General features: G+C 33.5%; 10 protein-coding genes across 10 annotated transcripts; 6 read left to right on the forward strand and 4 right to left on the reverse strand.

The window, feature by feature from the left end:
• Positions 1-323: 323 nt before the first annotated feature.
• ASCRUDRAFT_89115 (uncharacterized protein) lies at positions 324-3,653 on the reverse strand. The gene has a single exon (XM_020195018.1). The coding sequence runs from the start codon at positions 3,258-3,260 to the stop codon at positions 822-824; it is 2,439 nt and encodes an 812-aa protein (XP_020049950.1). The 5' UTR covers positions 3,261-3,653; the 3' UTR covers positions 324-821.
• A 1,633-nt stretch (positions 3,654-5,286) lies between these two features.
• ASCRUDRAFT_97817 (uncharacterized protein) lies at positions 5,287-5,602 on the forward strand. The gene has a single exon (XM_020195244.1). The coding sequence runs from the start codon at positions 5,349-5,351 to the stop codon at positions 5,562-5,564; it is 216 nt and encodes a 71-aa protein (XP_020049951.1). The 5' UTR covers positions 5,287-5,348; the 3' UTR covers positions 5,565-5,602.
• FUN30 (DNA-dependent ATPase FUN30) lies at positions 5,375-9,348 on the reverse strand. The gene has a single exon (XM_020192297.1). The coding sequence runs from the start codon at positions 9,309-9,311 to the stop codon at positions 5,640-5,642; it is 3,672 nt and encodes a 1,223-aa protein (XP_020049952.1). The 5' UTR covers positions 9,312-9,348; the 3' UTR covers positions 5,375-5,639.
• Positions 9,349-9,650: 302 nt separating this feature from the next.
• Positions 9,651-11,620, forward strand: ASCRUDRAFT_73459 (uncharacterized protein). The gene has a single exon (XM_020192298.1). The coding sequence runs from the start codon at positions 9,785-9,787 to the stop codon at positions 11,456-11,458; it is 1,674 nt and encodes a 557-aa protein (XP_020049953.1). The 5' UTR covers positions 9,651-9,784; the 3' UTR covers positions 11,459-11,620.
• Positions 11,621-11,703: 83 nt separating this feature from the next.
• Positions 11,704-12,621, forward strand: RPN11 (proteasome regulatory particle lid subunit RPN11; the record flags this gene model as incomplete). Its single annotated transcript, XM_020190114.1, has 1 exon — positions 11,704-12,621. One exon carries the CDS (start codon positions 11,704-11,706, stop codon positions 12,619-12,621), a length of 918 nt encoding a protein of 305 aa, XP_020049954.1.
• An 826-nt stretch (positions 12,622-13,447) lies between these two features.
• On the forward strand, positions 13,448-14,992 carry ASCRUDRAFT_26293 (cytochrome P450; the record flags this gene model as incomplete). The annotated part of the gene is made up of 1 exon (XM_020189946.1): positions 13,448-14,992. A coding segment is annotated over one exon (1,545 nt), but the record flags the coding sequence as incomplete, so codon positions are not given.
• A 1,078-nt stretch (positions 14,993-16,070) lies between these two features.
• HPM1 (protein-histidine N-methyltransferase) lies at positions 16,071-17,177 on the forward strand (the record flags this gene model as incomplete). Its single annotated transcript, XM_020190235.1, has 1 exon — positions 16,071-17,177. One exon carries the CDS (start codon positions 16,071-16,073, stop codon positions 17,175-17,177), a length of 1,107 nt encoding a protein of 368 aa, XP_020049956.1.
• On the reverse strand, positions 17,109-21,617 carry CWH43 (Cwh43p). Its single transcript, XM_020188749.1, has 3 exons — positions 21,442-21,617; positions 18,230-21,335; positions 17,109-17,769 (listed from the first exon to the last, which is right to left on the reverse strand). Exons 1-3 carry the CDS (start codon positions 21,475-21,477, stop codon positions 17,495-17,497), a joined length of 3,417 nt encoding a protein of 1,138 aa, XP_020049957.1. The 5' UTR covers positions 21,478-21,617; the 3' UTR covers positions 17,109-17,494.
• Positions 21,618-22,315: 698 nt separating this feature from the next.
• Positions 22,316-23,566, forward strand: PGK1 (phosphoglycerate kinase; the record flags this gene model as incomplete). The annotated part of the gene is made up of 1 exon (XM_020190072.1): positions 22,316-23,566. One exon carries the CDS (start codon positions 22,316-22,318, stop codon positions 23,564-23,566), a length of 1,251 nt encoding a protein of 416 aa, XP_020049958.1.
• Positions 23,567-23,607: 41 nt separating this feature from the next.
• ASCRUDRAFT_5606 (uncharacterized protein) lies at positions 23,608-25,836 on the reverse strand (the record flags this gene model as incomplete). The annotated part of the gene is made up of 1 exon (XM_020191172.1): positions 23,608-25,836. One exon carries the CDS (start codon positions 25,834-25,836, stop codon positions 23,608-23,610), a length of 2,229 nt encoding a protein of 742 aa, XP_020049959.1.
• Between the last annotated feature and the right edge of the window lie 247 nt (positions 25,837-26,083).

Here is a 26,083-nt window from a genome sequence, read left to right on the forward strand (position 1 = left end):
TGCTTTTTCTCTCCTCTTCTTTTCCTACTTCCTCTTCTCTTTCCTCTTCTTTTCTTTCTTCTGCTGTTCCACGGCCATCTGTTGGGTTCCGCGGAATACACTCCGGATTCTCAAAGAGGCAGCCTCATGTTATTTCCAAATGCAGTAGCGTGTGATAGTTGGTTATTGAATCGTGAGATCCGGTCACTTTACAACATAAAATACCGAAATAGGCGAGTGGCCCAATAAGGCAGTTTGTAGGAAATTATCTCTATGAAAGGCCTAGGTCACGACAGACATCCAACATCACGCACTTTTAGAATCATTTATACAATTAGTTTCAGTTTTTAAATTGTTTTTACTTTCCCTACCCAACTACATCACTCATGATAATTTGATATAGATATCTGAGAAAGATAAAAATCAGTGGACATTAGACATCAGAAACCAAAAAAAAGTGATAAATAAGAGTGAATAAAACAGACAAAATTTTATTCTTAGGCGAAATACTTCAAATTTGAACAAGAATTGAACAAGAAATTCAATACAATGTTTATTAATTGTTGGGCTGAATAAAAAAATTTATAGAAGGAATATCATTAAAAACTAGTTTGAATATTGAAGAAAACACCACTATTATACTATTATATAAGAATTAAGAAAAAGGTTATCCAAATTAACCATACATTAAAGACAAAGGCTAGAGAAACTAAAAAAAAAAGAAAAAAAAAGAAATAAGAACTAAATAGAAAGAAAATAAGAACAAATTATAACTGTTTTAAATTTTCGGAAAAAAGAGTCGTTACAGAGATCATTATGAAATAAAAAATAACACGCCAAGTTTAATTAGGGGTGTTATCTGGATTTGTTCGAAAGTAGATATCAGCCAAATCATCATTATTTTCACTATTATTGTTGGAATTTTCAGACTGACTGTTATTACCAATATCGTTGATTAAAGGACTTTGAATATATTCGTTATCAAGATCGAAATTAAGCTCATTTAAGGATAAGTTTAAGCTCATCAAGTCATCAATATGTAAATTGGAGGAAATTGAATCAATATTATTATCATTATTATTATTATCGTCATTGTTATCATTATTGTTATTGTTATTATTATTGGTTGGAAAACCGTTTGAAAAGCCATTTGGAAAACCATTTGAAAAGCCATTTGGAAAACCATTTGGAAGGGTATTTGGGAAATGAGATGGCAGAGTATTAATATCTTGAATATTGGCAAAATCAGGATTATTCAAGTTTAATGGAAATTCTGAATTTGGGTTTGATAGGCCATTTGGATTTGTAAAATCGTTAAGGTTGTCAAAGATATTGGTATTAAACAAATTTGGATACTGTATTGATTTAACAAAAGCGTTATTATTAGCGTTATTATTATTATTATTATTATTATTGTTATTATTATGAGCAATATTTTGGTTGTCATGAAAATTGATATTATTAATATTATTTATATTGTTGATACTATCAACATTATTAATAACTGGGAGTTGTGAGTTGATGATGCTGTTTTTCCTTTCAGGATTGTTAAAAAAATCATCATTGATGCCGCCTAATTCAGTTTTAGCATCAATATATGCATTACTGAAAGAGCTCAAGTTTAAGACATCGGTATCTTCAAAATCGAGAGATAAATCAGTGGCTAACTGGGTATGAGTGAGAAGGTTATCGGGCAAAATAAATTGGTTAATGTGCGAGTCATTTAACATGCTACCTGTATAGCTAGTTGCTGGGCTATTTTCAAAGGTTGTGTTTGCGCCGCTGTCGTTTGAAATGAATAAAGGAGTTGAAAATTCTGAGTTGAGGTTATGATTTGGAGTGTATTGGTAGTGATTTTGATCATGATTTTTTTGTTGATTATTTTGAGAGTTCTGAATGGTATCACTAATATTAGTGTTGTTACTGCTGTTGCTGTTATTCCGGCTATGCTGAATTGTATTGATACGATTGATGGCAGGGCCAATTGAAATGGTTGAAGTTCTTCTTGAGTTTGATTGGGGTTTAGAAACTCTGTGGTGATTGAGTCTTGAGGGAATTGTAGGTGAAGTTCTTGACGAATTGGATTTGATAGCAGGAATGTTATTTGTATTTGTATTTGTATTTGTATTTGTATTTGTATTTGTATTTATATTTATATTTGTATTTGTATTTGTATTTGTATTTAAAGATAGCATAGGACTATTGTTGATTGAAGGCTGAATAAATTTATCGATTGGAATGGCTTTTTCGTTAGAATTTGTGCGATAGTATTTGACAAAAGCTAGACATTTATCACCATAGGCCTTTGGAGTTGTTCTGCAAGTTGATTTGAAAACTCTATGAAAATGCCATGCAGATAATCTGGCTTTGTAAGCCAATTCTTTGAAGCCCATGATTCCACCTCTTCTTTTTTTTTTTGGTGGTCTTGGAGTTTCCTCTTCGGTTGAGATAATATTAGCGTTAAGATTATGATTTTGATTGGCGTTAATATCGTTGCTAACGTTGTTGTTAACGTTGTCGTTAGAGTTAGTCTTAGTGTGGGCGTCAGTATCAGCAGTGTTAGGTAGGAAATCAGGATCAGAGTCATTTTCGCTGTCATCGTCATTACTTTCACCAGTATTATCATCACTTTTATTATCATTTTTATCATCGTGATTGGGTTTAGAATTGTTTGGTGTTGCGGTAATGTTTGGTTCTGGATTGTTCAAGAGAAATAGTTTTTTGTATTTAGGATCAGTAATGGTAGCATAGTTGTTATAATTTTCAGGCATTTTTTTCTCATAGACCAAGTTAACAGCGGCGGCAGCAATGTGGCAACAGGCCAATTGGACCAATTTGATGTTTGTAATGGTGCTTGAGTTTTCGTTGTTGTGGCCATGGTTTCTGCGAGAAGGTTCGTTGGAGTTTAGAGCTTTTAAATGGGACAAAGCAGGGTTGAACTTGACTTGATTATTGACAAAATTGACGCAGTGGAAGATGATTTTCCTTTCCCTGGAGGAAGTAAGCATATCGCATGGATTGCAGTATTCGCAAGGGTGGTAGCCATTATTTAAGCCTTCTTGGTAGGTATCAAAGATATCGATCTGGTCTCTTTCAGTAGCGCGAAAGAATGCCTCGCAATCTGGACGACAGAGTGTATGATTGTGTGTTTTATGGCCAATGAAAAATTCACCTATGGTTAGAGGATCAGTGCCCAGGTATGCTTGCCATTTTTCGTCGTCGGTTTTGTAATTGTGAATGTCCACCATTGAGTTGACAACTTGATTTAAGGCTGATTCCATGTTGAAGGTAGAGAGCTACTTTGCTTTAATTGTTTATAGTTTAACAGTAGTTTTTGTATTTGCTAGGGAAGACTATTGCTACTATATGGCTGTCTTTTTCTTTGCTGTTTGATTGTTATTGGGGTCAATAAACAACAATTGGTAGGATGTGATTCAGCTTTATTTTTTCTTATGGCTGTTAAGTTAGTGTGACGGGTATTATTAATGTGGCTGTAGAGATAAATGACGATGATCTATACTTGAGAATAAAAAGTAGCAGAGCAAAAATAAAGTAAAAGAAGGAGAAAATGTTTCTAATTTATAAGCAACCTGCAGATAGGCTCAAGCCAGAGAAATAGGAAAAAAACCAAGTATATCAAAGTGATCAAGTCCTAAACAACAAGATTGAAGGAGAGCAAAGTGTATAATATTGAATTAATCAAGCTAATTATCCACTAATTGCAGAGCTTTCGACACTAATAAAGCATGGTCGAAAAGAAAACGAGCGGAAGAGAAATAAGATTGACAGACAAAGAGAAATAAGATTTCAGAGCGAGGGGACCGACATGCAAGTCTGGAAAGACTACAAAGAAGACGAGCCAAAAGAAGTTGGCACAGATGCTGGACAAAAAGCGAGGCACCGTCCCAACTCTATGTGCAAATGGGCGCGGCAGGCTTCTTCGGAGATAAATGGATGCGCTTTTCCCTCTGCTTGCGGGCTGAGCGACGGAAGAGACGTCAAACAAGGCCCGCTGGTTGCGTATTGGCTTTTCAAAAAATGACTGAAGGTTAACTCTGTTTTGATAGGTGTGATGTGATTGGCTGGTGCCGTCAGTTACAGCTGTTCTAGAACAGTAGAAACAGAGCTTCTGCCGCGCACCGCTGCAACAGATGCATGCCAATAAGAGCCACCACCACGCGGACTCTGATTGCCGCTAGACAGCTCTGTCAAATGTGTTTTATCCATGGTTAGCCTCATTTGGCCCAGGATCATTTCTTGGTCGTCGCCAGCACGCCAACACAGCACTGGCCAATCACACGCGTGCATTGCTGGCTTATGTTGCATGGAAAAACCGCTACTGTGCGTCCAGCATAGACGTGCGTTGTGCCTCTCAAACCCTCTTTGAATTAATCCACCTCGCAAATTTCGCTGGGCTCTGAGACTCAGCTCGTACAAAGCTCACGAAAGCTCAGAAAGCTCAGAGGCCTTATGTATATGCACCAGATGAGCGAACATACACCCACAGCGTTCCCATTACATCAGAAACACCACGCATTATCAAATCACCTCTCGCTCCAGCACACCATGCCTTTTGACAGACCTGCTCTCTCTTTCCAGCGGCTGCTGTGTTGTCTTGAGACTGCAAGTGTTTTCCAAGCTCACCCAGCCCAAACTAGCCAGAGCTTTTCCAGAAATGCTCCTTCTGCTGTTTTTGCTCCTTTGAGAGCCATTTACGACTTTCTCCAGTAAACTGGCCCATCCACTGAGTGATTTCCATGTTTCGAGTTCCAAGAAATGCATTTGTTCTTTATGTAGTACATATGTTCTTTTTCGCAACTCAATTGCCTGTGTGCGTTTCGAATGGAGCCACGGATTCTTTCTCCTGCTCTCGTCCAATCAGCGCCCGTCCCGCTGCTCTTTTGGCACTTTTCTACTTTTTCCGAACTAATTGTTCGATAACCTCCCCCTACCATTTAAGCTCCAACTCTATTTTTTTTGTGATTCGATTATCACTCAAAGTTTTCATCTTCTGTTTATTTTTTAAATGATAAACTAACTCTCTTCTGTTTCAAACTCAAATCCTCGACGCTCACACTTCTGCTCTCTTTCATTGCTAAAATCAATCACTAATTGCACTTTCGCAATCTAACGATGACATGCAATTGGCAATCTCTAATCAAAATATGGTTCTAGAAAGTATTCAAAGGACTTCCATACCCATTAATTCCTTTTCCTCTTATTCTATTAAGCTTATACCTGTTATTGGAATTATTTTTTTAGTTCTTCTTCCGTATTAATTGATGCTCTTATTTACTGATTTATTTATTTTTTAGACCACAAAAAGAAAATCCAAAACCTACACTATTTGAATAATTATTCAAAAATTTATGAAAATATTTATTTCAAACCTATCTATACAGTATAAACTTTTTATGTCCATGTTTAATTACATTTTAATTCTTTCTTCCTTTCTTTCTTTCTTTCTTTCTATTTTATTCTTTTTTCTGTTTTTTATTTCTATTTCTTTTAATTTCTCTATTAATTTTTCTATTAATTTTTCTATTAATTTCTCTATTACTTTCATCACTTCCATTACACTTTAGTTTTCTATTTTACTTTTTATCTCTGCTATTTTACTTTTTATCTCTGCTATTTTACTTTTTATCTCTGTTTTTTTTTTAATCTTTAAATAAAATTTGAGCAATCAATGATGTTGCTTTCTCTTCGATCTTATTATCATCCATATATTCTTCTTCTTCTTCATCTCCATCTTCATCTTTATCTCCATCTCCTTGGTTCCCTTTTTTTCCCATTTCTTTTTTGTCATCCAATTCCACTATCACTTTCGTATTTTCACTCATATTTTTATCCAACGCCAACTTATTCCGACCCAACATCAATATATTCTCTTCAATCGAATCCTTTGTAATTAACTTAATCACCTCAACATCCTTTTCCTGCCCTAGTCGATGACATCTATCTTCTGCTTGTTTATCGTCATGTGGATTAAAACTCTGATCAAATATTATAACAACATTTGCACAAACTAAATTAATCCCAAATCCCCCACTCTTGGTCGTCAACAAAAAAATCTTAATCTCTTCCTCCTTATAAAACTTGTCAATCAAATCCTGTCGAATATCAACTGCAGTGCTCCCATCAAGTCTTAGAAACTTCACCTTTTCATACTCTAAAAATTTCTCAATTATATCCAAAACTTGCGTGAAAAGCGAAAAAATTAACATCTTAGATCCCTTTATTGTATACTCCCTTATATATTTCTTCAACTTCAAAACTTTATCCGACGAATAAAAATCTTTCTTTTTCAACTTGTATCGACTCAAACTCTTGGGAAATTTCTCACACAATTCATTCAATTCAAAATCTGTCATAACCTCCATATCCTCATAAATAAACTGCCTATTAGCATTCTTATAAACTTCTTCCTTCATTATCCTCTCTGACATTTGCTTCAATTTGCTATCCGTATAAATATTTCTAAATAGTAATGGATGAATAGCTGCTTTTCTTAAATTCATTATAATATTTTTCGTTTTGGTTTTATTTCCAATCATATTAATTCCCTGATTACTCTTGCCTTCATCAATCTCTTTTTCATAAATCCTTTTCTGTGCTGGTAACAATTCGCAATATTCAATCTGATGTATCTTTTTAGGCAAGTTTTTTAAAACATGTTTTTTTCTTCTTCGTAGAATAAATGGCTCCATAATTCTTTTGGCTTTGGAAATCGCTTGAATTGACAATAACGGATTATACTCTTCACTATCATTACTGCCACTATCTTCATCTCCATCCTCATTTTCATTTTCATTTTCATTCACATTCCTACTTCCATTTTTAGTTTTCTTTTTACCCTTTCTTTTTTTCCCACTCTTTGTTGTTGCCTTTTGATTAAACAACACTTGCAAATCTTCTTTATGTTCCTTGAAAATGCCCGGCAAAATAAAACTTAATAATGATATTAGTTCCTTTAAATTATTCTGTAAAGGTGTTCCTGTTAGTAAAATTCGGAATTTTCCCTTTAATCGCATCAACTTGTTATACCTTTCACTAGTTGAATTCTTTAACATATGCCCTTCATCATAAATAATACAGTTAAATCCTTGTTTAATTAAAAACTTCTGATCCTCTTTAGATCCGCATGCTAACGAATATGTAGTAATCAATATATCATATTTAATTTTCGATAAATGAATCCTCAAATCAATTCGCTCATTTTGTGTGCCATAATATGGTGAGACTTGTAATTCAGGTGAAAATTTTTGAAATTCTCTCAACCAATTTTCTAAAGTTGATGCTGGTACGATAATTAAATTTTGCCCAGAATTTTTAGGATCGATCTGTTTCAAATATGTTAAAAAGGATATCACCTGAACGGTTTTGCCCAACCCCATTTCATCTGCTAAAATGCAAGATAAATTATAACTGTAAAGTAAATTCAACCAGTTGAATCCAAACTGTTGATAAATTTTTAATTCTAAAGTATCTGACAATAACTGTGGTTGTTCACTAATATACTTTTTGTTTTGATTAATAATAACTGATGTTCCATTATTTCTTGATCTCCTGTTGTTTCGACTTTTTCTAAATGAGATGTTTTCATCTTCGTCTTCATCATCTTCATCATCACTGTATTCCTCTCCATCTGATATATCAGATTCAGACTCAACTTTTTCGATGTCTAACCCAGTTTCTAGCTCAACTTCTTTAACAAATGAAATTTTTTCACTATTTTTCAATTCCTTTTCATTGAGTTCAGTTTCTTTAGTTATAGTCAAATCATTATCACCATCATGATCTTCTTCATCATCATCATGAATTTTCTTCTGCACATTAACCAGAGATAATCCTATCTTGTTCTGTTTGTATAGTTTTTTGTCAATTACTTTACCGTTTCTATCAACACCCCAGGAAGCAATATCTTTTGAAATCGTTTGCCCCAATTTGGAGCACTTTTCAATCAACGTCTCAATGGCATCATAACCTTTCAACGTTATCTCAGTTTTTTCAACAATTCTCAAACCCATTGTCTTCCTTTTAAGATAAGTTCTTTTTGTTTTTTTAGCCATATCGACTTTTGCATTGTCAATTTCAACAAAATCTTTTTCTTCAATTTGTTCTAAAGACTCATATGGTCTTTCATCAATTAATAACTGAGCAATTTCTGGAGAACAACTACCGATATCAGAGATATCGAGAAGAGGAGCAGTATTCAAAAATTCTAATATTCTAATTTGATAATTGTCTTGCGATTCTTCTTTGTTTTCATATTTCTCATCATCATCCAACTCTTGATCAGATTGAGTATTTTCTGGTTCAGAAAATTGATCCTCTTCTTCTTCGCTTAAGTTAACGATCTTTTTCTTGGATTTAGCTAACTTTGAATTCGAGTAAAATTTTGAAGGAGATATAGCTTCTAAACTGTTATCAACATTATTAACATTATTATCATCATTGTTAACTTTATTATTAACCTCATTATCAAATTTCGAACCTCTAACTAGTTTTTTCTTTCTTTTTCTGATTTCATTATTACTAGTATTGCCATTATTATTATTTTTAAGGTTATATTTTTCAGTAATCTTCAAACTGGGTTTAGTTATATTTGAATTTGCTTTTGCTTTTGAAACTAGATGAGCAGTGGAGTCAGAGCTAAAGCTAGGTCGAGATCTTTGTTTGGGAGATAGAGAAGGAGAAGGATTTGATAAAAATGAAGGAAGAGAGTTATTGTTAGAAAAACCAGAATTAATAGTTCTCAATCTATGTTCAGGGTGCTTTGCAATAAAGCTATTTAAGCTAGCAGTAGTCTCTCTTAAATTGCCATTATTTTTTTTGAGTAATGCAATTATCAAATTTTCTTTCACATCGAATTTTAACTTCAACATTTGAATAGTCTGCTGTAAAGAACCATTCTTGATAGAACCATTCTTGATAGACCCATTCAGATTATTTGAAAAAGAAGATTTAAATGGGTTGGGTAAGTTTATTGACAAATTTGATGTCAATGAAGTCGATGAAGATTTGTTTGCATCGCCTTTATAGGCAAATTGTTCTAGAAATGGAGAAAAATTGGAGATTCTGTTGGGATTTCGGTTTTCAATGTTTCTTGTTGGAGGCAAAGCATCATTAAATTTTATTGGGGAAGACGAATCAAGATTCTTGAGTCCATTCTTATAAGTGTTTTGAATGGGACTTGAGTGTGGAACCTGGACATAAGGTCTTTTCTGGTTTGGTTCAGAAGCAGAACTGTCGTTGTCATTGTCGTTGTCAAAAGCTGGAGATCTTGGTCTTTTGGGCAAATTTGAGTTACTGGAAAAACTATTTGTCATTTTCAAAAACTATTATAAAATGGCAAAAAAAAAAAAATTATGCCAAATTTCCTGAAACGAAAAAAGATACAACTGTAAATATTCCTCTGAGAGTAGAATTCAACCTGAAAAAATATCTTTTATTGATAAACCAAGCTCAGAGCCGTAAAAACAGCACTCAATGAGTGAAAATCTACCTGACGTGCACAAAATACCCGTACTAACAAAACAGAGTCAGCTGACACGTGAATAAAGTGCAAACGCACCTCAAAGTGCTTTTATGCAAAGCAAAATCCGGCGACGTGGATCTCATTACTTTGTGGCAGCTGCTTTTGCTGCTTTTGCTTCTTCTGCTGCTTTGAAAAGTGCTGGTTATAATGAATATACTCTTTTTATTGAAGTATCTAGTCAGTGTTTATAAAAGACTAATCATATTTTCTGATTTCGCAGCTTTTTCCACTTACAACCTTTGCTTATATCTCTTACTATCTAATATGGCTCTTGTTGAAAGTTCAACAGATCTCGACCTGCTTCTAAAGTTAGATCACTCTCAAAAAATAACTCCCAAAAGACTAATAAACTCATTCAAAAAAGCTGAAGATGGCCAGCAGACATTATCGCCATCACTAAGTTCAATTCACTCTCAAATGATAGCCATTGGTGGCTCAATTGGCACTGGTTTGTTTATTGGAACCTCTCAAAGTTTAAGTCTCGGTGGACCGGCTTCTCTTTTGATTTCTTATTTATTTGTTGGGGTCATGATATATACCACAATTCAAAGCTTGGGAGAATTGGCTGTGAATTTTCCTTTGCCAGGAACATTTTCAATATTTTCGGCCAGATTTATTGATCCAAGTTGGGGGTTCACAATAGGTTGGAATTATTGTTTGCAATGGTTGGTTTGTTTGCCTATGGAGTTAAGTGCGATAGTGATGACTGTCAATTATTGGGAATGGGGTCAAAAGATTTCAAATGCTATAATAATATCTGCAGTCTTTCTTCTTGTAGTTGTCATTAATCTTTTAAATGTAAAAGTTTTTGGTGCTGTTGAGGTTTTTTCTTCGTGTATTAAAATTTTTGCAGTTTTGTCATTTATATTAATTGCAATTGTGTTGGTAGGTATTCAAAATACTAATCCAGAAGCTATCAACTACTGGAAAACCCCAGGCCCATTTAATAATAATTTCAAAGGTCTAGCGACTGTTCTAATTAATGCATGTTTCTCCTTTGCAGGAACTGAAATGATCGGTTTAACTGCAGCAGAATCCAAAAATGTTCATTTACAGTTGCCAAAATCAACCAGACAAATCTTTTGGAGAATTCTAGTTTTCTATTTGATAACGCTAACTTTGGTCGGTTTATTGGTTCCTTATAATGATATTAATTTAACTAAAAACAGTTCCCCATTTGTAATTGCCTTGGCCAAGACAAACTTGAATTTTATTCCTCATATGATGAACAGTGTGATTTTAGTTTCTTTAATCAGTGTTGCAAATGCATCAATTTATTGCTCAAGCAGAACATTTGTATCATTGTCAAATCAGCAATTAGCTCCCAAGTGTTTCGGCTATATTGATAGAAAAGGAAGACCTATTATAAGCATACTTATAGCTTATTCATCTGGTGCTCTAGCATATATTTCATGTATATCTCAAAAAGGTGCCAATGAACTATTCAAATGGTTGCTAGCCATGAGCGCATTATCGTCGGTTTTCACTTGGTTATCAATTTCTCTCTGCCATATCAGATTCAGAAAAGCCTTAAAAGTTCAAAACAGATCAATAGAAGAGCTATCATACAAGTCGCAGACAGGCATCATTGGTTCGTACATCGGCTTGGTTTCAAATTGCTTGATATTGGTTGTTCAATTCTATATCGCGTTATATCCAATTGGCCTAAACAGCACCAAACCTCAAATCGTGCCCTTTCTCAATAATTATCTAGCGGTTCTTGTGAATTTGCTGTTTTTCATTGGCCATAAATTGTACAGATATATCATCGACAGGAAACTCAACACATTCGTCAAGCTAAGCGAAATAGATCTCGACACCGGAAAGGACCTCAGAAACGCCGGCGACGTTGAGGAGTTGAAGCTGATGATCAAAGAAGAGGAAGAAGTTCGCAGAAGCAGAAAATGGTATAAAAGAGCCTGGAAGATTTGGTGTTAGCCCGTCACATGACAGAAGAGCATTTTTCAGTGGTCGCACTGAATGAAGAGCGATTCGTTTTGAAGTCGCCACTATCGAGCCTTCAGCCAAACATATATTGATATAGATTCGGATACAGAACTCAATAGACAAAGTAGTTTGTTTTGATTAAAGCTCCTGTTTCAATTAGTGCCAATTGTTTGTTTTTCCTTCGCTTTGGCCCTTTTACTTTGAGCGTTTTTTAGATAAATCATAATTTCTTGGACATGGACAGACTTGCAGGTTTAGGTGGAATGAATTCAACTCCAATGGATGGTCCAGCTGTCGATAATGCTGAAACTGTTTATATATCTTCATTGGCATTGTTGAAGATGTTGAAGCATGGAAGAGCCGGTGTTCCTATGGAAGTAATGGGCCTTATGCTAGGTGCCTTTATAGACGATTTCACTGTTCATGTTATTGATGTGTTTGCCATGCCTCAATCCGGTACTGGTGTTTCCGTCGAAGCTGTCGATGATGTCTTTCAAACTAGAATGATGGACATGTTAAAACAAACAGGCAGAGACCAAATGGTTGTAGGTTGGTACCATTCACATCCAGGTTTTGGCTGTTGGTTATCAAATGTTGATATCAACACTCAACAAAGTTTTGAGCAACTAAATCAAAGAGCTGTTGCTGTTGTCATTGATCCAATTCAATCTGTTAAAGGGAAAGTGGTCATTGATGCCTTCAGATTAATCAATCCTGCAGTTATAATGACGGGCCAGGAACCAAGACAAACAACTTCAAATGTTGGAAGATTAAAAGAGTTGTCGATTCAAGCTTTGATCCATGGTTTGAACAGAAGCTACTATTCTCTTAACATTGATTATAAAAAGACTCCCCTAGAAGTCAACATGCTATTGAATTTACACAAAAAAGAATGGTCATCCGGTTTGATTCTAAATGATTATAAAGAAAAAGATGAGAGGAATTTAAAAGACACTGAGAAGATGGTTGAAATCGCCAAACAATACAACCAAAGAATTGAAGAAGAACAAGAATTGACAGAGGCCCAATTGAAAACAAGATACGTTGGGAAACAAGATCCCAAGAAGCATTTGGGCGAGACTGCTGACGAGAGAATAGAGGAAAACATTGTGAGCATATTAACTGGGTCTGTGAACTCTGCAACTATCCAATAATTGCTTTTGCACAACCATATTTTGCGGTTTATAATTTATAGTATCTATAAAAAGAAATCAGCAATTAGTTCTGTAGGCCTTGGGATTTTCCGATTGACAATGTACATTGTATGGAAAATGCAATTGAATTTGTGATGTCTTTTCTCTTTAAAGTAAAAACACAAAATGCACTTGAGCTAATCGAACAAAAAGCCACACTTCCCTTCTGTGCGGGGGATAGCACCCACATTATTTTCAGCAAAACCCAAAATGCTCCACTCCCACAGGGAACTGTTTATCATACTCCTTTGATGTCTGCTTTTTGTTTTCAATAGCTTATCAATGGAAATTCAACAACTGCACAACAAAAAAGAAATACTGATTCAGGAGACAAAGATGAACATCAATTGGTGACCTGCAAAAGAAACTATCCAGCCTAGCAAAACTCTTAGACAGTCTTCTGGCTCTGGACAACCTTTGGGGGTTTTACGGCTTGCCTGCTTGGTAGGGTTTGTGGAGTGGTTTATCAAAGCTGTGAAGTTCTTTTATGGCACTTGTTTTTGGATGGAGACTGGGAAAACATCTGTTTTAGAAGAAAAATCTGCACCACAAAGACACTGGCAGTGATTATGCCAAAATTGTCAAAATAACCAACTTCTCCCATGTTTAGATTTTTCATCAAAAACAAAATAAAAGAATAAAAGGATAAAAAAATAAAATAAACATCTTTTTTTTTTGGTTATGCTAACTGAAGATGGTTGATGAAACTTCTGATGACTTTTTTTTAAAATTGACATTAATATTGCTTCAAAATATTACTGAAAATCCTCTCTCTTTTTCAAAAATTTTGGTCATAATTGTTTCAATTGTGTTTTTGGTTTATATTGTAATAAACTATTTTTTTGGTGTTGGTCCTTCTACTCCAATTCAAAATTTACCTCAAGTCCCTGGCCTTCCAATTGTTGGTAATTTGCATCAAGTTTTATACAATCCAACTGTCACTTACTCAAACTGGGCAAAGAAATATGGTGATGTTTACCAAATTAAACTAGGTAGCGAAAATATTGTTGTTGCCAACTCTTTTGATTCTGTGAAAAGGTTGTGGCTTGAAACTAGAACTTCTAATAATTCAAGACCCGTCTTATACACCTTTCATAAAGTTGTTTCTTCTTCAAAGGGTTTCACTATTGGCACAACACCCTTTGGCGAATCTTATAAACGAAAAAAGAAAATAGTTGCTACCTCATTGAACAAAAAAAATGTTGATGATCCTGAAACCTGCAATTTAATGGATTGTGAATCTCTTTATTTAGTTAGTCGAATTATGAGAGATCTCAGTGATACAAAAACCCAAAAAAACAATGATATCAATGTTTTAAAAGCTGTTCAGGGTTTTGCATTGAGAATCAGCTTATACAAAACATATGGCTTTTTTATTAACCTTGATGAAAAAAGTGAAAAAAACTGGAATTTATTTGATGAAATTACTTATGTTGAAAATAATATTGGAAGGTTAAGATCTCATACTTCCAATTTGCAAGATTATTTGCCGATTTTAAGATATTTTTCTTTAAATTTAAATAACAAAGCAAATGATTTTAGAAAGAGAAGAGATGTTTATATGAATCAATTCATGGAAGATGCCAAAAAAAGAATTGAAAATGACCAAGACAACTGCATTGATTGTATCGTCTCCAATGTCTTAAAAAGCACAGATTATTTTAATATATCCAGCGATGAATTAAACAGCATTTGTCTAACAATGGTATCCGCTGGCTTAGATAACACCCCTCTAAACTTCAATCATTGCCTAGGTCATTTATCTCAACCTTCCTATGGTTATGATATTCAATCAAAGGCTGTTGATAAAATAATCGAATGCTATGGCGACTTGCAAACTGCTTGGGATAACGCTCCATATGAATCATTTAAAGTTGATTATATAACTGCTATTGTGCGAGAAACATTGAGATATTTTACAGTTCTTCCTTTGTGTTTACCAAGAGCAACTACAAAATCAATTTTTTATAAAGGTGCTTTTATTCCTCAAGGCACCATTTTCTTCATGAATGCTTATAGTGCTAACCATGATCCTGAACATTTTGAAAACCCAGATGAATTTATTCCAGAAAGATGGCTTGATGAATCCGGAAAAATTATTATTAATGGAACTGATCATTTTTCATTTGGTGCTGGAGCAAGAGCTTGTGTGGGTTCACATTTAGCTACCAAAGAATTATATGTATTATTAATCAGATTTTTGATCATTTTTCAAATGAGAGCACCAGACGACCCTTCAATGCTAATGGAAACAGATCCAATAAAACTAAATGCAGTTCCAAGTTCTATTGCAATTGAGCCCAGAGAATATTATGTCAAATTAATACCCAGAAACACAGAAAGTTTCAGCATATTAGATTAAATCATTATTAAATTGACGTTGATTATATTTGAAAGTCCACTGATAAGAAAATATGCAGAGTTCTGTGAAATAATGCAGGTATTTTCCGGCACGTGCTTTCTTGTTGCTGAACAGTTGTAACTCTTCCTTCTTTTTCTTCTTTTTCTTCTTTTTCTTCTTTTTCTTCTTTCAATAAGTAATTCCTTACAGCTTACAACAGTTTTGTTAATTCAAATTGTTGTCGCTAGAGCTCATTCCTACATCATTAATATATGGTATTTTTATCAATTAAATATCAGGAAATAAGCCAGTCTAAACTTATTTGTATCATCTTATCGTTCTTATCTACCTCCATATACTTATCTCTTAGATGTGAGTTAGAGTAAGTATTACGAACAAGACATAATAAATATTATATGAACTTCTCATACTGTGAGAGTATTTCATGATAGGTATATTCACTAACAATAGTCTATGCAGTTTTTGTAAAAGACCATAAAATAATATAGGCAATATATTTAATGAATTTTTTTTGATGTTTTGCTACCAACTCTTGCAAGAAAACAACACCTATTTAGGTAATAGAATAGAGGGTGCTCAATTTTGATTTCAGAAACATCTAAATAGAAAACTAATTACTGTTGATTTGATAATGAGTATTTTGAAGATTGCAATTAAGCTATGGAGTATGTTTTCTCCAAGTATTATGAAATATATATAAAAGTAGAAAATAACGATAGTTTATTGATTAAAAATGAAGAAATAATAACAACAGATTATGAAAAGCCTGAAAAAATTGAATTTTTCGAACACATTGAAGATTCTTTTAATAAAATAGGTTTCTTGCTTTTCATAAACAAATTTCAAACATTTGATATAATCGCTAATAAAATGTTTCTCAAAATAGACCCGTGAACATGGGTAGTACATATTCTTACATCTTGTCAAATTTATTTTATAGAAGAAATTTTACATACAATTGAATTCAATCTCTTCCTTTTTCTGATATTAGTTGTTATCGAAGTGTAGTTTTAAAAACAGTATAAGTTTTATATTTCCTTGAAAGAACATGGGATTTACATTCGGTTTTACTGAAGATGATTTCAGCGACGATGAAACATTGAAAAACAAAAATATCGAATCAAAACAATTGGATTCAGTTTGTCCATTAGATAATTTTCAAGTCCCAAGTAATCACCAACCTAAATTGGAAAGCCTAGAAGAGATTCTTAGATCATTAGCAAATTTGACTATTTCATTTACTACTTCAACTACAATTCAAAACAACATAGTTTATCGAAGAGAACTATTTGATGTCAAACATCAATTGATGACTGAAGATAATATCGGGAATGATAATGACGAATTCCAGATATTATTAGGAGACACTAATGAAGACTTGAAAACAAACATCTATGAAGGAGGGTTGAAAAGTTGGGAATGTGCTTTTGACGTAGTTGACAAACTATCAAGTTTTGCAAACATCAATGAATATGACAAAATTGTTGAAATAGGCTGTGGAACTGCTTTGCCTTCTTGTTTCTTATTGAAAAAAATAATTGAAGATAAAATTTCCATGAATGATAAACCAGCTCAAAAAAAGTTAGACCTAATATTGTCAGATTATAATTATTCTGTTTTAAGATTAGTTACAGTCCCCAATTTGATTTTAAGTTGGGCATCAACATTATCTGTTGACATTTTGAAATCTTTACAAGAAAATAGAGACCAAGAAAGAGAGCTACAAGCAAATGAAATATTTTTATCACAGAACTTACTTGATACATTTTATGCCAACTTGAAAAGTAATAACATAACATTGCACCTAGTAAGTGGATCATGGTGTAGAGATTATATTGACATAATCAATGGCGTCAAAACCAAACCTGATGTCACTGACAATAAAACATTACTTATTTCTTCAGAAACAATTTACTCACCTACAATGTTGCCCATCATAAGCGAGGTTATTATTGAATTACAAAATTGTGGAAATCAAAATAATTTAGCGTTAGTTGCAGCAAAAGATATATATTTTGGTGTTGGTGGAAGTGTGGCTGATTTTATTAATTACTTGGAAGGAAAGATAAGAGATGGAACAAATATCAAGTATCGTATTGAAAAAATTGATTATAGTGGATTAAAAAGATCGATGATAGAGGTCAATAGTACTTGATTATTTTATATTTATTACCTTATATATGAATATTAATTGAACGAATAATAAAATTTCAATTATAGGAATATTATATAGTAGTTTTGAAAAAAAAAAAAAACATTATTAAAAACACAATAGAGAGTGGAATCTAAACCGTGAATCTTTGTTTGCATTTATTTTTTCTTTATAACTCAGACAAACTAAATTGTATTTTTCTTTGAATGATTATTACAGAAGAATAAAGACAAATTGAATAACTTTAAGAAATTTCAAAATAAATTGATGGTTAAATAAGTAAAAAAAAGGGCGTTGCAAGCACAAATATATCAAGTTTCTTATTTAGTTGGATCGTTCTTTTGATAACCCAAATAACCACCAACATTATGATTTGGTAACATTTGCAAATATCTTTCTGCTAAATCTCTGCAATCTTCATAGTGGTTGACACCACTCACTCTGTAGCATTTTTCCAAGGCTTTTCTTATATTTTTGAAAGCAGCTACCCTGATCCATTGCTCTCTAATCATGGAATATTGAGCCTCTCTTAATTGAGTTAAATCATTATAGTCGATTTCATCGAATGAAACTAATTTTGGACGAGGGTGATGTTCTACAAGAGTGATATATTAGTATTAAAGAATGTGAAAGAAAATGCTCAAAAACAATGCTCCTTACCATAAACCATATTGAATATTAAAATTTATTAAAATCTAACTACCTTTGAAGACGTTTTTAATGATTTTGTTGTTAATGAAGGTATTTCTTTCAAATGACATTATCTTTTACTAATAAAAAAATAACGGGATTTTATTGGCTGGCGTTCGAGCTGCAAAATGAGACGCAACTTCTCACGCTTTGTTACCCGTTTTGTGTGACACGCATTTTAAGACGAGGTCTAGGTCTAAAGTTCAAGAGAAACAGTTTAATAATATATTAAATTGTATTAAATTGTATTAAATTGTATTAAGAAATGATTATAATGCAAAAATTCTGATAAGGAGAAATAAAGAAAAGAAATAAAAAAATATGTAACACTATGATAAATCAATTCATAAATTAATCAAAGTAACGAGGCTCGTTGAAAACATGGTATCTGTGACCTCTAACTCCATCTCCATTGAATACTGAAGGGAATCTCAAGTTTTCTGGAACTTCGCTTTTATCTATTCTATGATTACTATACAACTCATTCTCATTTTCAAGGTCTTTTGGTGGTAACATAAATTTGCCAATTTGAATTTCGGTATCTGTGATTGTACTTCTACTAATTCTAGCATAGGCTATTCTTTTAAGTTTTTTGAATAGGATATATTGACACCATCTATCCCAATCACTAGGATCAATATCATGCATGCCAGATCTTCTAGAAACATATTTATTATAGTTTCCTTTTTTAGGTTTTGTGACAAGATAACTGAGAAGGACCATTGGTCTATTACTTGAGCCCATTATATCTCTTACGCCTAAAGCTTGCAATCTTCTGTCTTCAACATCTTCTTCTTGACCACTATGGAAAACCACAACATCAACATATTCACCATAGATGTCTAAAGTAGCATGGATTGCAGGAGCGATTTCACCCACTGGACTTGGTAAAAGATGATGAGTTGAATTAATGATAGGGAATTTGGAAAGCAATAGACATCCCCAAGTATGTTTGTTTGGACCTGGACCGAAATCTGTATAATAACCTAAATCTTCGGCGATTTTTTGAGTTAAATCACGATTACCCATGATGATTCTTTGAGTATCAGTTTCTAACATACCCATTATATCAATTTGAGCATCTTTTAGTAAGTCTCTCATTCTATCTTCTGAAGCCCACAAATCATTATCCAAACCAAAATGAACAGTCCAAATACCAGTTGTAAAAGTTTTTGTATCAGCGTTCCATGGTACCGGTTTATTGAATGGAAATCTAATAAAAGAAATTAGAAATGAAATAGAAGTGAGAATAAAAAGGATCAATTTGAATTTATTAAATATTTTTGCTGATAAAACTCTTATTTGAAGGTTAGTTATAAGACCCTTGACTTGATTTTTCGAGGAAGATAAACGGGAAGCCAAGACGCCTAAACCGATGAAAAGATGAGCAGAACCAAAAATTATATCTGTTCTTTCTCTTAACAATGGGCCACCAGGAACGAAAGCATAGGCAACAGTCCAAACACTTCCTAGCATTAATAGGACGTCCCAAAAAAAGGATAAAAAGAAAACAAGACTAGGATTAAATTTAAAAACATTATTGAAAATAGTTGGGGTAATTGCGCAAAGATAAAAGGTGTAAACTAAACCACCGAGATAACCTAACAAGCCTTTAAATAGATATAGAGTCAAAAAACCGATGGATGAAATGGAATAAAGCTTCCAAGAGTTTAATTTAAATGAAGAAGTTAAACCAAAATAAGTACCGTAAATCATTAGGGATAAAGTTAAGGCACCATATGGAACAGGAGTTGGACCTTTAATTGGATAACCTTCCCAAACCCAAGTTATTATGGTACCAGAATCAGATAATAAACCGTGTAACATGAAGATTAGACCACCAAAACCAAAGGAAGAAAGAAGTAGAGACTCATTTCCTTGAGCTAAGGAGGTCTTTGGTTTAGGAACAATTGGAGACTTTGAAATTAAATTTTTGTATAAAGCTTTATAGTTTGGAGTGAATAAAGAGGCTAAAGAAGCAACTATTAAAGCGGTTTTATTCCAACCACCGATTTTTTGGTTCATAATGGGCCAAACGGGGTTGTTTGAATAATAAGAGTATTTTGCTATTGAGGATAAGATCAAGCCGATTGTGAAAGTTGTGGAGTAGTATTTTAGTAAATTTTTTTTGTAATATGTATTACTGATATTGGTGATATTATTTTGATTTTGATTTTTTTTTTGTTTTCCATCAGAAAGATCATTTTGATTTTCAATCTTTTTAAAAGAATCAAAGTTTGTGGAAGAAATATTACCAATAAACCAAATTTCATTAGCTAAAGAGATTGCAGAGAAAGCGACACCAATTGAGCAAGTTAAAAGTTTATATCTCGGTCTTTTAACGACGAATGAACCAATACCGATTAAGGAAGATAGGAGTCTAGTTATAAATGAGTAGTTGGCCAAGAATCTTGTTATTGGGGGAATAATCAAGAAAATAGGAGCCAAGACACATAAGATACATAGTTCGAAGCCAGAGATACCCATGTGCCATAGGGGGAAGAACCAAATCATAGGTAATAGACATGTTAATATGGACCAAAATATAAAAGAGTTGATGATGTTTATTAGGAGGTTAAAATAAGATAGAGGGTTAGAGATGGAATTTGAAATGCAAGATTTGATAGAGCAAGATTGAGGATTGATTTTGATTGGAGTTGAATCAGGTGAATCAATTGAATCGGATGGGTTAATTGAGGTTGAAAATGGAGGTTGATTGGGGATGGATTTGTTATAAATAGTATCATTTTCAATTAATTGGTCAATGTATGAAGATTTTTGGTATTTATTGTGAGTAATTGAGTTGATTGGATGAGGAAATAAAGAGATTTGTAGATCGTTGAAATCTATAATTGATAAGGAATCAAAAGAGACATCAAGGAAGATTAATAGCCATTCAAAATAAGCATAATAAGAGTAAGCGCCAGGAACTCGATGAACTTTGTGTTGGATGTAGAGGTAAATAAGAGGAACAAGAGCTAAGAAGAAAGAGGACGAAACTAGTAATCGTAAGTTTCTTAATTTTGATGGTTTTGGAGTCAATTTTATGATTGAAATTTCATAGGGTAAAGATAGGACGATGTAGGAAATCATAAAGAAATCATGGGAATCCATGTCATCAGTTGAAGTGATATAAACCCAACCACCACAAGTGACTGTTCTTACTATAGCAGATATAGCGGACAAATTGGTTAAAAAGGGCCTGTTCTTGTTGTACAATTTCAAGTAATTTAGGAGAATCAATAAGAATCTCGGACCAGCAGTGAGGGCAATTGAAAGCTGGAATATAGCTCTCTCGGGGTATCTGTCACCAATTGTAGCAGAAACACTGGGAAACCATTCTTGAGGATAATGATACCAGGCATTAGATACGATTTTTTGGTAATGCAACAGGCAGCCAATGATAAGGGCGACTATGAAGGAGGAATAGGCAAAGACAGCATGGGCGATAGCGACATAGGAAGCATTGATCTAGACAGACAGATAGAGAAAGGTAATTGAGGACAGAAGTTAGTAAACAGTTAATGATTGAAAAAAGAAGGATTGGTGGATCAAACACAGGATAGCCAGAACATACAGTAAGCAATGGATTAGAAGCCAGTTGGCGATCCATTGTGAATAGCGAAGTGATCAATGAATAGACTAGCAGGCAGTGGTTAAGCAGAAATAACCAACCAGCACAAAAAGAGTATCTCAATGACAGCTCAGTTGGCGAGAACAAATATACAACAAAAGAGCGATGTGAGGGCTGGGTGGAAGTTCTGCTGCAAATCTGTCGCTGGTGCTTCATATCCAACATAGCAAACCTTGTTTCGGCAGGCACGCCGGGCGGGATCTCCGCTTCCGAGAGCGGGTAACATGGATCTGAGACCACAGGGCTGGAACAGCTTTACACGTGTGTCGCCAGTTGTGTGGACTCTGTAGTCACGCGCTTGTCAGGTGGCGGGTGCAGAATCAGCTGATTGCGGAGCGTGCGAATCGGCGGGCTGCGATTGGCTGGCGGGCTGTCCCCGGGCGTGCGAGGAGCTGATTTCCGTGCACAGCAACAGCTGCCCGTGCGAGCAGTGCTGCTGCTCGAACCAGAGTGCGGTGCGACTAGTGCCACTCCTGTGCGTGCGTGGACTACGCAACGGGTCCACCCCGCGGTTCGATAACCGGCCAGAGAACAACTGCAAAGGACCTGCCTGGTGATGTCCCCAACAAAGTGCGATTATATTCTATTCTCTTCAGTCGTCTTCAATTCTCTTCAATTCTCTTCATTTCTATTCAATTCTCCCCAATTTGTCCTTGGGATTCCTTTATATATCCTTCTTGTCTGCCTCTTCTTTCAATTGCCCTTTCTACCTCTTTTTCTTTTCTCTTCACGATCAATTAAGTGGTTTTCTTCTCCAGCTTAATTTCTTTCTGATTACTACTCATCTCCCTCTGCACCCTCTATACCCTCTACAACCATGTCTCTCTCCAACAAGTTATCCGTCAAAGACTTGGATCTTGCTGACAAAAGGGTCTTTATCAGAGTTGATTTCAATGTCCCATTAGATGGCAAAACTATAACCAACAACCAAAGAATCGTTGCTGCTTTGCCAACAATTAAATACGTCTTGGATCAAAAGCCAAAGGTCATCGTCTTAGCTTCTCATTTAGGCAGACCAAATGGTTCAAGAGTTGATAAATTCTCTTTGGCTCCAGTTGCAACTGAATTGGAATCTTTGTTATCAACAAAAATCACCTTTTTAAATGACTCTGTTGGTGAACAAGTCACTCAACAAGTCAACTCTGCTGAACCTGGCTCTATCATCTTATTGGAAAACTTAAGATTTCACGCTGAAGAAGAAGGCTCCCAAAAGATTGATGGTAAAAAAGTCAAAGCTGACAAAGAGGCTGTTGCTCTCTTTAGAAAACAATTGTCTTCATTAGCCGATGTTTACATCAACGATGCCTTTGGTACTGCTCACAGAGCTCATTCATCAATGGTTGGTTTCGACTGTTCTCAAAGAGCTGCTGGTTTTTTAATGTCAAAGGAATTAACTTTCTTTGCAAAGGCCTTGGAAGACCCAGAAAGACCATTTTTGGCCATCCTTGGTGGTGCTAAAGTCTCCGATAAAATTCAATTAATCGATAACTTGTTAGATAAGGTCAATATCCTTATAGTCGGTGGTGGTATGGCCTTTACTTTCAAGAAAGTCCTTGACGGCATGTCTATCGGTAACTCTCTTTTCGATGAAGATGGTTCAAAGACTGTTCCTGATTTAATCAAAAAAGCTAAGAAAAACAACGTCAAAATAGTCTTGCCTGTAGACTTTGTCACTGCTGATTCCTTCTCGAAGGATGCCACCCCAGGTTACGCAGCTCAAGAAGATGGTATCCCACAAGGTTACATGGGTCTTGATGTCGGTTCAAAATCAAACAAACTATTCGAAGACGCTATTGCTGAAGCCAAAACTATTGTCTGGAATGGCCCTCCAGGTGTCTTTGAATTCGACTCCTTCGCTGAAGGTACCAAAAAAATGTTAGCCGCTACAATCAAATCTGTTGAAGCTGGTAATACCGTCATTGTTGGTGGTGGTGACACTGCTACTGTTGCTAAAAAATTCGGCGGTGCTGACAAACTATCCCATATTTCTACTGGTGGTGGTGCTTCTCTAGAATTATTAGAAGGTAAAGAATTACCAGGTGTCGCTTTCTTATCTGACAAACAATAATTAATTTTATATACTATGAACCCTACTTGGACACAATCATCCTAAATAAATGACCGATACAAATTATTCAATAATTCATATTCCAACAACAACGTATTCCTTCGATACTCCAATCTAATAATTGGAACATTGCACCTTAAAACCCCACAATCTGATTCTATATATCGGATGTTCCCATCATACTCATTATAATTATCAATCTCATCTTTCCCAATCTTAATTTGCTCTTCGTCATGTTTTAAGCTATTAATATACTCTATCCCAACCCAATGTTTCTTAAAGTATCCATCATAATTCGAATTCAAAACTGAATTTCTCGATAATTCACATAAATCAGCCGAATTTAACTTATATACTGATCCCAATATCGAATAATTCTCTATCAAATATGAATAACTAGTTAGATTTCGTAATAATGGTTTATGTGAACAAATCGATACTTTATACCCTTTTTTAAACAACTCTAAAAATTTGTTGTTACCTTCATTTCCAAGATAATAACTTGGCAACAAAATTAAATTTATTTGCTTCAAATAAATTAAATATTCCATAAAATTATTATTATTATTATTATTATTATTATTATTATTATTATTACTCATATCGCTATTACTAGAAATATTATAATCATACAATTCTAAATTTAACCCATTATCATTTTCAAAAAAATTATTACCACCACCATTACCATTACCATTATCATTATTAATTTTAATACTTTTATAATTATAAATATGGTTATGATTTGAAGAATAATAATTAACAAGAAACTCTTTACTCACCAAATAATTAACCAAAAGTAACTTGTTATCCTGATTATTCTCAGAATTAACAACATTGTTTCTTAAATTAAATAAATTTAAATTATTTTTTAACCTAATACTATTTAAAACCATTAAATTATACCAAATACAGTAATAAAAATACTCGTTCTGTAAATCATCATTTGAACAACAATTAATACTAAAAGATGAGACCTTCAATAGTAAAAACGTCAATTTATAATTCATTGAAGGAATTAAGGAAACTTTAATTATAGTCTTGAAAAAATTAAACAAATCATTCATTGAATAAACATTAAATTCAATTATATACCTAATATTATGACTAATCAATTTGTTATCAACTAAAAAATTGGATAATTTAAACCATTGGTTTTTCTTATTTTTAAGTTTAATTGAATATTCAACTAAAGTATACTTATCCTTTTCCAATTCAATTATATCCTTTTTAATAATTTCTTTAAAATATTCACCATTTAGGGGAGCATATTCATAACTCAAAAAAACCATTTTTATATAGTTATTATTTTGATAATAATAAATTTCATTATCGATATTGTTGATATCTTTTATATTAATTATATCAATTAGTTTCAATGATACATTATTTTGAATTAAAACAATTCTGTTGGGTTCTGCGAATAATTTCTGTTTAATAAATTCAATTAAATGTTTCTTATTAATCGAATATCGTAATTTTCGAAAATTATCGATTTTTCTAACATTGTAAAAATCTCTATGGGGAATTTTTTTCAAATTTAAGAGTTCTGAATTTTCATTGATTAATTGATATAATTCAAATTTTTTTTGTAAATAATTTAATCGAAGTTTGCTAAAAGAGTTGAAAAGATTGATTTTGGTTATAGATTGTAAATAATTCAAATCGCTTTTAAATTGATTAAATGGAATAACTTGAAATGAATTATTGCCTATATATTTGCTAAAATCTTTCAAGATGTTTTCATCAAACAAGCCCAAAAACCTGTCATGAATTTGGCTAGTGAAAATGTCATTTTTAATTTTAATTAGACCGCAAAAATTATCATTGAAAAATTGAATAAAATGATTTAAATTAAAATCGTTACCTGTATAGCCATGGTCATCATTCGAAGAGCCAAATTCGTCTTGATAATGCCAGTATTTGGACAAAGGTTTAGGATAGATAATCCAATTTTTTATATTGTTATTTATTGAATTTGAAACTGTGACGTTATGAGGGTTCAAATAGTCTAATTGTTTTGAGATTAATAAATACTTTTTTCTTAATTTCAAGGATTCATTGACAAATTTCTTGAATGTGATTAGAAAATCGTTGGAAAACAAAGAGTTATTATCAAAATTATTACTGGACTGATTAAAAGAAGAGAGATAGCCATTGATAAGCTGGTCATCAAACTGAGTGTCTAAATCAGTTATAACATCACCTTCAATTGTATTGGGATTCAGAGAGTGAAAAATATCTGTATTCAACTGCTGGATGTTATACATCACAAAAAAAAAACGATCAATCAATCAATCAAAATATTATTATATTGTGCTAGACCTATGGAATTAGCTTAGTAGTGCAATATTTCTATAATTACCACAACAAACCATAGAATAAAATCATTTGCAAGTCTAAAGCCTAAAAGCCCCAGGGCATCGTGTGCAGCGGTTGTAGTTATAATTACAGCTATAGTTACAACAGTAGTTGTAATCCGATCTGGTTGATGTTCAATCCCTATTGATTATATTT

This window comes from Ascoidea rubescens (assembly GCF_001661345.1).
Source record: "Ascoidea rubescens DSM 1968 unplaced genomic scaffold ASCRUscaffold_1, whole genome shotgun sequence".
Classification (NCBI taxonomy): Eukaryota; Fungi; Ascomycota; class Saccharomycetes; order Ascoideales; family Ascoideaceae; genus Ascoidea; species Ascoidea rubescens.